Source organism: Colobus angolensis, unplaced genomic scaffold (genome assembly GCF_000951035.1).
Source record: "Colobus angolensis palliatus isolate OR3802 unplaced genomic scaffold, Cang.pa_1.0 Scaffold144, whole genome shotgun sequence".
NCBI lineage: Eukaryota > Metazoa > Chordata > Mammalia > Primates > Cercopithecidae > Colobus > Colobus angolensis.
In genome coordinates this window covers 698,897-708,503 of record NW_012114533.1, presented here as the reverse complement: position 1 = coordinate 708,503, position 9,607 = coordinate 698,897, and the positions used below count along the sequence as shown (strand labels likewise).

The 9,607-nt window shown below is 51.4% G+C and overlaps 1 protein-coding gene across 1 annotated transcript in view; it reads left to right on the top strand.

Annotated features, from left to right (window-relative positions):
* GBF1 (golgi brefeldin A resistant guanine nucleotide exchange factor 1) overlaps positions 1-4,699 on the top strand; it is a 43,874-nt gene extending 39,175 nt beyond the window's left edge. Inside the window, exons 29-35 of the mRNA XM_011935579.1 lie at positions 1,093-1,243; positions 1,330-1,460; positions 1,660-1,761; positions 2,055-2,168; positions 2,311-2,491; positions 2,929-3,057; positions 3,859-4,699. Coding sequence (XP_011790969.1) covers positions 1,093-1,243; positions 1,330-1,460; positions 1,660-1,761; positions 2,055-2,168; positions 2,311-2,491; positions 2,929-3,057; positions 3,859-4,139 — 1,089 coding nt within the window. The 3' untranslated portion in view covers positions 4,140-4,699. The remainder of the gene's footprint in view (positions 1-1,092; positions 1,244-1,329; positions 1,461-1,659; positions 1,762-2,054; positions 2,169-2,310; positions 2,492-2,928; positions 3,058-3,858) is intronic.
* Positions 4,700-9,607: the final 4,908 nt, after the last annotated feature.

Sequence of the window (9,607 nt, the reverse complement as noted above, 5' to 3'; positions counted from 1 at the left end):
AGCCAGGCGAGGTGGCGGGCGCCTGTAGTCCCAGCTGCTCGGGAGGTTGAGGCAGGAGAATGGCGTGAACCTGGGAGGGGGAGCTTGCAGTGAGCTGAGATCCGGCCACTGCACTCCAGCCGGGGCGACAGACCGAGACTCCGTCTCAAAAAAAAAAATGAAATTAACAGCCAGGTACAGTGGCTCACACCTGTAATTCCAGCACTTTGGGAGGCTGAGGCAGGAGGATCAGTTGAAGCCAGGAGTTCAAGACCAGCCTGGGAAAAATTGTGAGGCCCTGTCTCTACAAAAATAAAAATGCAAAAATTATCTGGGCATGGTGGCACACATTGTAGTCTCAGCTACTGGGGAGGCTGAGTAGGTGGGAGGATTTCTTGAGCCTAGGAGATCTAGGAGGCAGTGAACCATGATGGTGTCATGCACTCCAGCCTTGCACAGAGCAAGACCCTGTCTCAAAAAATAAGAAAGAAAATTGGGCCGGGCATGGTATAATCATACCTGTAATCCCAAAACTTTGGGAGGACTATTGCTTGAGCCCAGGAGTTCAAGATCAGCCTGGGCAACATGGCAAAACCCCATCTCTACAAAAATACAAAAAATTAGCTGGCCGTGGCAGCGCACAGCTGTAGTTCCAGCTACTGGCAAGGCTGAGGTGGGAGGATCACCTGAGCCCGGGGGTTCGAGGCTGCAGTGAGCCGTGATTGTGCCACTGCATTCCAGCCTGGGTGACAGAGTGAGACCCTGCCTCAAAAAATAAATTAACAACGTGAGGCTGTCTCTGTCATCAGCAAGTATGAAATAGAATTGAAAAGAAAGTATCTTTCTCACTGTGAATCAGGATTATGAAATACTTAGTCCACACACCTCCTAAGTCTTTCTCTCTCATGAGTAATCTCTGACTTGGAGAGTCCTTTGCAGGGACTGGAACAACCAGGAAGTCAAGTCAAGGGAAAGAGTAGCAAGCGGGTGAGGTATGGCATGATTGGTGCTAGGGACACCTTGAGGACTCAGTCAGGGTCAGTGAGTGGGAAGGGGGAAAGGGATCCCCCAGACCTAACCCCACTCATGTCCTGCCCCCTCCTGTGATCCTAGTTGCTAGACCTGATGCACACCCTGCACACGCGGGCAGCCTCTATCTACAGCTCATGGGCAGAGGAGCAACGCCACCTGGAAACAGATGGCCAGAAGATCGAAGCTGATTCTCGCACCCTCTGGGCCCACTGCTGGTGCCCTTTACTGCAGGGTAAACCAGGAGGGGCAGAGGTGGGGAGTTTGGGGAGCATCAGGATCAAGATGCCTGAAGGATCCTGACCCTGCTGTTGCTCTCAGGTATTGCCTGCCTGTGCTGCGATGCCCGGCGCCAGGTACGGATGCAGGCACTGACCTATCTGCAGCGAGCACTACTTGTACATGATCTGCAAAAGCTAGATGCCCTGGAATGGGAATCCTGTTTTAACAAGGTGGGACTTCCTACTGGTCTTAAGATAAAAGTTCAAATCTTAAGAAAAGGAAAGCCAGGCAGCCTGAAGAGCCCCTAATGTGAGTCTTCAGCCTGCATCATACCTTCTCTTCTCTGTGCCCATCCAGTTCCTGGCTTCCTTGGGGCAAGGCTGCCTAGCTGACCCTCATAGGGAGACATTGCACATTTACCCCCACCAGGTGCTGTTTCCTCTACTTACCAAGCTCTTGGAGAACATCAGCCCTGCAGATGTGGGCGGGATGGAGGAGACCCGGATGAGGGCTTCCACACTGCTCTCTAAGGTACTGCTCACCACCCTACACCCACCCTCTCTCCCATACCTGCCTATTTGCAAGGAGGGAAACCAGGGCTTCTGGCAGGACCTAAGATTCATTGTAGGTGCTCACAACCCCCCAGCTATGGACACTAAGCTGGACCTGGGGACCCGAGAGGATTCTGAATCTTAGATCAGAGATTCCTCTATCTCTGATCTAAGATTCTCATACAAGATAGGACAGGCTTAGCCACCCAGCCTCAGAGAGGGGTCCAGAGGCTCCTACAGTCCCCTCAGCTGAAGGGGGCTGGTGGGCTGTAGGTCTTCCTGCAGCACCTGTCTCCACTGCTGTCGCTCTCTACCTTTGCGGCCCTCTGGCTCACCATCTTGGACTTCATGGACAAGTACATGCACGCAGGCTCCAGCGACTTACTGGTATGTTCCACCTCAGCTTGGCTGCCTGCCTCCTGTCCCACCTGCTGGAAGGACTTGCCCTTTCCCCCTTGGTAGCTACCTCCCTTTACCATACTCCCTCATGCCCTCTTTCCTATTCTCATGGTCCCACTGCCACCTGCAGTCAGAGGCGATCCCTGAGTCTCTGAAGAACATGCTTCTGGTGATGGACACAGCGGAGATTTTCCACAGTGCAGATGCACGGGGAGGCGGCCCCTCGGCCCTCTGGGAGATCACCTGGGAGCGCATTGACTGTTTTCTGCCTCACCTACGAGATGAACTCTTCAAGCAGACCGTCATCCAGGGTAGGGGGCTCAGCCCAGCTTTATCAAAAAGAGTCCCCTGCCGGGGCGCAATAGCTCACACCTGTAATCCCAGCACTTTGGGAGGCCGAGGTGGGTAGATCACCTGAGGGCAGGAATTTGAGACCAGCCTGACCAACATAGTGAAACCCCATGTCTATGAAAAATACAAAAATTAGCCAGGTGTCATGGTGGGTGACTGTAGTCCCAGCTACTCAGGAAGCTGAAACAGGAGAATCACCTGGACCCGGAAAGTGGAGGTTTCAGTGAGCCGAGATCACAGCCTGAGCAACAGAACGAGATTCCGTTTCAAAAAAAACAAAGAGTCCCCAAAACGGAATTGATTGTGCCCTGGGTGGGTAGAAAGGCTATTGGGTAGCTAGGGCTCTGCTGGAAAGAAAGCACTAAGAAGTGCCATTTCGATTCTCTGCCATCTCCAGACCCCATGCCCATGGAGCCTCATGGCCCAAAGCCTCTCGCCTCAGCCCACCTGACTTCTGCTGCTGGTGACACCAGGACACCTGGACATCCACCTCCCCCAGAGATTCCATCTGAGCTGGGGGCCTGTGGTGAGTCTCTCTGGGCTAGCCTGATAGGCCCTGAGTAGCAAGCAGGGGGCCTAAGAGGAGGCCCAAGGGGGCATGGGAATGCTCTTGAGCAGGGGCTGTGAGCCGAGGGAAGGAGGCCACTAAAGAGTCCTGTTGCCGCTCTTCCCATGACAAATGGCAGGACCAGAAGCTATGAGAACTATGCAGTCTTCAGGCTTGGGAAGAGAAAGCTGGATCAGGGACTTGGAATGAATTTTCAGAGGTTTCCTTTCAGGGATTCTAATAGAGAGTAACCTGGCGGCCAGGCGCAGTGGCTCATACCTGTAATCCCAACACTTTGGGAGGCTGAGGAGGGCAGATCACCTGAGGTCAGGAGTTTGAAACCAGCCTGGCCAACATGGTGAAACCCCACCTGTACCAAAAAAATACAAAACTTAGCTGGGCGTGGTGGTGCACACCTATAATCCCAGCTACTGGGGAGGCTGAGGTGGAAGGATTGCTTGAACCTGGGAGGCAGAGGTTGCAGTGAGCTGAGATCGTGCCACTGCACTCCAGCCTGGGTGACAGAGTGAGACCCTGTTGCACAAAAAAAAAAAAAAAAAAGTAGCCTGGCAAAGGCGGTAGAAGGTAGATATAAGGTAGCTGAACATTGAAATGAGTTTTGAGGGGAGACTCCCAACTTTTTAGGCTGGTGGAGGGTGGGGCGTGTTGCTTACAGGAACAAGGAGGAACAAAGATTCTATAAGCAGCCAGCTGGGCAATGTGAGAGTTGTCTTGTGCCAACAAGGGAATCTGACTGTAGCCACCTTGCTTTCCTTACAGACTTTGAAAAGCCCGAGGGCCCCCGAGCCACCAGCAGCAGCTCCCCAGGATCACCAGTGGCCTCAAGCCCCAGCAGGCTGAGCCCCACCCCCGATGGGCCTCCACCCCTGGCTCAGCCCCCACTGATCCTGCAGCCCCTGGCCTCCCCACTGCAGGTGGGCGTGCCACCCATGACTCTGCCCATCATCCTCAACCCTGCGCTCATCGAGGCCACCTCACCAGTGCCCCTCCTGGCCACACCCCGCCCCACAGATCCCATACCCACCTCTGAGGTCAACTAAGGCAAGTCACTCAGAGATCAGGACCAGTGCTTCCCACCAGGCTTTCCTTGACCCCACTTCTGGCTGTCCTGCGGGCCACAAGCTCTTCAGGCCAAGTCAGAGCTGCTGTTGCCGCCACTTGGATGGGGACCTGAAAAAGAGAACGTTGATAGCCCCAGCTAAGACCCCCAATCAGCTGTGGGACCTTTTTCCTCCTCTGTGCTCCATTCCTGGGGGTTCAGCCTGGGAGTGCACTCAGCTGTCATCTGCAGCCTCTGCTTCCAGCCTGGCAGCTCTGGGGAGGCATCTGTGTGCCGGCCCTGCAGTGCCTGCCCACGGTCAGGCATTGAGAACTAAGCCCAACCACTCTGCACTTTGTTTTCCACTCCCATTAGCCCTGGGCTACCTCCTCCAGTTCTTCCTCTTTTACTAATTAGTTGGTCAGTTTGGAGAGTTGACTGGCACCATGGAGGGTAGGCAGGTAGGGGCTGGGTAGGGGACTGCCCACAGGAGCATGTACATATGGAAAAACAGAACAATGGACTTTTTATGATATAATAAATGTCTTAGTACCAGCATCATTGTCTCTCCCTCCGGTTTCCTTCTTGAGCTTGTGGGTCAGGGCACTATGTTATCAGGTGTGCAGGGCTTGGGCTTGGTGTGAGCAGAGGCTGAGCCTACCTACCACCACCACCACCCTCCCCCATCCCGCCAGATGCTAGGCCTGGGGTCAGGATTCCTTCACCGCTGGTGACCCCTGCCCTGCCACAGGGTGCACCCTTGTCATCACAGGTGTGCCTAGGGGCTTGGGCAGTGGCTCGGACAATTGTCATCTTCCCTAACTGTTCCAAGGGAGATACATGAGACAACCTGTCCTGGGTGAGAGGGAAGAGGAGTGAGGGCTGAGTTGTAGTTATTCATAAGTCTTCTCTCAGACGCGTCTCACCATCCAAGAGCGCAAAACAGCCCTTGGGGTTTCAGATGAGCCCAAGAGTTCAAGGCTGCAGTGAGATTGTGCCACTGTACTTGAGCCCCTCTCTGTCATCCAGGCTGGAATGCAGTGGCACAATCATAGCTCACTGCAGCCTCAAACTCTTGGGTTCAAGCAATCCTCTCACATCAGCCTCCCAAGTATCTGAGACTAAGGTGTGCACCCCTACACTTGGCTAGTTTTTTGTGTATATTTTTAAAGACGGGGTCTCACCATGTTGCCCAGACTGGTCTTAAACTCCTGGGCTGAAATGATCTTCCTGCCTCGGCCTTCCAAAGAGCTGGGATTACAGGCATGAGCCACTGCACCCGGCCCTGGGAAGGATATCTTGCCCAAAGCTGCAGTCATGGGTTTGGGGCCCAGGGCATTCATTTTGACCCCAAACTGAAGAGGGGTAACTTTTCCTGGCCCCACAAACCTCAAACCTCACTCACTGCAGCATGATTACAGGATCCCCTCTTCTCCTTTCCCTTGGCATCAGGGTAATACAGGTGGGAGTGTATATGGGCAGGCTGTGTGGCCCCTGCAGGGTGGAGGTGCTATGGGTGTGTGATACTGTGAAATAGATACTTGGTCTTCACCCCATTTCCTGGCATAACTCTTAAAATCCTTAAAATCTCCAAAGTGATGTCCTTTGATATATGATTGACTGACGGCTGGCAGCCCCTATGTAGCTTCTGAATGGGGGCTGGTCACCAAAGCAGAATTAAAGGGTTGGAACTTTCAGCCTCAGCCCCCAACCTCCAGGGAGGGAAGAGGTACTGAAGGTTAAGTTGATCACCAGTGTCCAGTGGTTTAATCAACCGTGCCTATGTAATAAAGCTTCCCTAAAAACCCAAAAGGGCAGGGTTTGGAGAGCTTCCAGATAGCTGAATATGTGGAGGCTTACAGGAAGGTAAACGAGTGCATCCTGTGCCCAGAGGGTGGCGCACCACAGCTCCATGTGGACATCACTCCCAGGCTCTGGACCTTTTCAGACCTCACCCTATGTATGTCTTCATGGCTGGTTATTTGTATCCTTTATAATATTCCTTGTAGTAAACTGGTAATTGTGTTTCCTTGAGTTCTGTGAGCTGCTCTAGCAAACTAGTTGAACCCAAATGCAAGAAGGGGGTCATGCGGAGCCCAATTTATAGCTGGTCAGTAAGAAATACAGGAAAAACCACCTGGGACTTAACAATTGGCATTAGAAGTGGAGGCAGTGACCAGGCACCATGGCACATGCCTGTAATCCCAGCACTTTCAGAGGCAAGGCAGAAGGATCCCTTGAGACCAAGAGTTCAAGACCAGCCTGTGCAACATAGCGAGACCCTGTCTCTATTTAAAAAAAAAAAAAAAAAAAAAAGGCATTTTTTTAAAGAAATAGAATACAGTCTTGGGGAATGAGCCCTCAACCTATGGGACCTGGCACTATTTCCAATTAGCGTCAGAATTGAATTGGAGGCCACCCAGCTGGTGTCCACTATAGAGCTGATTGCTTGCCTGGTGTGTGGGGGTTTTCCCACACACACACCTTTGGTCACAGAAGTCTTCTGTGTTGATTGTTTTTGAGTGAGAAAATAGAAACACTTTGAATGTGTTTTCCCCTCCCATGGTGGGAAACAAAATTCTGGGTATTAAGCTTTCCCAAGTGAAGCATCCACATCATCTTGGCTTCTTCCTCCACAATGGTGCCTTCCCTTCTCTGTGGCACAGAGAACAGGCCCTGTTGTACTTCCAGCTGGCCTCCATCACAGAGAGTTAAGGGCACTCACCCCCTGCACTGGGGCCCAGCTGGCAGTATGATTCTCCAGCACCAGGCTTCCCTTTGCTCAGCACATCCACATGGCTGGGCATTTGGACCTGTGCAGCGCCTCCCTCAGTGTAGAAAAAGGCACCTCAGAAGTGGGAACAACCTGATGGGGAAAAATACTGATATGAAACCGGAAGCTCTTAGGCTAATTTCTCCCTCTTCCTTCTTCCTCAAGTCCAGGCCATGCCTGATTTGCATACTAACCAGAAGCCTTGCCCAACCCTGCCCCTGGAAAAATTAGGAGGGGCAGAAAGCCCTGTGTGTGCAGAAAAGCCTGCATCTACAGCCAGCTAGATGCTGGGGCATTTGGCTTCAAGTATGGTGTCTCTGTTCTCCCATCTGAGCCCCACGAGCTCTGCCTTTAGAAGCTTCCATGTGTTTCCCTATGGGAGAAATAGTGTTGACTGTTGCAAATAAGTCTGAAGGCCACCCTATGAACAAAGAAACAGGACAGCTCTAATGTCCCTTATAAAACCAATCTCAAAAATTAGGAAAGAAGTGGGAACAGGAGTAGAGCAGGGTGCGGTGGCTCATGCCTGTAATCCTAGCGCTTTGGGAGGCTGAGGCAGGAGGATTGCCCAGGAGTTCAAGACCATGCACCTGTGGCCCAGCTACTCGGGAGGCTGAGGCAGGAGGACTGCTTGAGCCTGGGAGGTCAAGGCTGCAGTGAGCTATGATGGTGCCACTGTACTCCAGCCTGGCAACCGAGCAAGACTCTGTCTCAAAAAAAAAAAAAAAAAAAAAAAAAAAAAAGCTGGAGCAATTGCAAACTGGCCCTCTCCCTGCTGGGAAGCAAAGAAAAACATTTGCTGGAAGTTGCATTCTGTTATTAAAAAGTAGCTGAGGCCAGGTGCGGTGGCTCACACCTGTAATCCCAGTACTTTGGGAGGCTGGAGCAGGAGGATCACTTGAGGCTAGGAGTTTGAGATCAGCCTGGGCAACATAGTGAGACCCCATCTCTATTTTTTAAAAGATTTCAGAAATATATTTAAAAAACAGAAGACCAGCTCATATGTGTGATTTGTATTGTGGACAATATTGTCTCTCAGAAAGCAAAGGAAGCTGCAAGAGGAACTAATAAGTAAGCCTTAATTCTGACGAACAAAGAAGAATGGCTTGGTGATGTGGAAGTAACCAAACCTTGGGGGAAAGTAATAGCATAGTCTGGAGGGAAATGCTGGTCTTAATGGACATCTCCCATCAGAAATCCAGGATGGCAGATAAAGCCAGGAGGAAAGGCAGAGATGGTTCCATGACCTAAGACCCTAACATAGAGAACTGGCATTGCTAGAGCACCTGTATGTGTCAGTATTGAGTGCCTTGCTCAAACATTTTATTTTTATTTAATGTGAGGAGGGGGATTTTGTGTTTTTTGTGTTTTGTTTTGTTTTGTTTTTCTGAGACAGAGTCTCACTCTGTCACTCAGGCTAGAGTGCAGTGGTGCAATCTTGGCTCACTGCAACCCCTGCCTCTTGGGTTCAAGCAATTTTTGTGCTTCAGCCTCCCAAGAAGCTGGGATTACAGGCGTGTACCACCACAACTGGCTAATGTTTTTGTTTGTTTGTTTGTTTTTAGACGGAGTCTCGTTCTGTCACCAGGCTGGAGTGTAGTGGCATGATCTCAGCTCACTGCAACCTCCACCTCTGGGTTCAAGCGATTCTCCTGCCTCAGCCTCCTAAGTAGCTGGGATTACAGGCGCGTGCTATCACGCCGGACTAATTTTTGTATTTTTAGTAGAGACGGGGTTTCACCATGTTGATCAGGCTGGTCTCGAACTCCTGACCTTTACAGGCGTGAGCCACCGCACCTAGCACCTGGCTGATGTTTTGTATTTTTAGTAGAGATGGGGTTTCACCATGTTGGCCGGGCTGGTCTCAAACTCCTGGAACTCAGGTAACCCACCCACCTTGGCCTCCCAAAGTGCTGGGATTACAGGTGTGAGCCACTGCACTCGGCTGTTTTTTGTTTTGTTTTTTGAGACAGGGTCTCCCTCTGTTGCCCAGGCTGGAGTGTAGTGGTACAATCACAGCTCACTGCCACCTTGATGTCCGAGGCTCAAGTGATACTCCCACCTCAACCTTCAAACAACATTTTAGAGGCATTTTCTGCACTTACAGATGAGACTATATATAGGTTCAGAGGCCAAGTCATGGAATTTAGGGAGCTAGGAATCAAACCCAAGTCAGTGTCACTCTAAACCTCGTGTTCTTTGATATGACACTTCTTCCATTCAGAAGTAGTGATGGTGAGGCCAGGTGCAGTGGCTCACACATGTAATCCCAGCACTTTGGGAGGCCGAGGTGGACGGATCACAAGGTAAGGAGATCGAGACCATGCTGGCTAACACGGTGAAACCTGTCTCTACTAAAAATACAAAAAAAATTAGCCAGGCATGGTGGCACACGCCTATAGTCCCAGCTACTCGGGAGGCTGACGCAGGAGAATCACTTGAACCCAGGAGGCGGAGTTGCAGTGAGCCAAGATTGTGCCACTGCACTCCAGCCTGGATGATAGTGCGAGCCTCCGTCTCAAAAAAAAAAAAAAAAATTAGCCAGGCGTGGTGGTGGGCACCTGTAATCTCATCTACTCAGGAGGCTGAGGCAGAAGAATCGCTTGAACCTGGGAGGCAGAGGTTGCAGTGAGCTGAGATCGTGCCACTGCACTCCAGCCTGGGTGACAGAGTGAGACCCTGTTGCACAAAAAAAA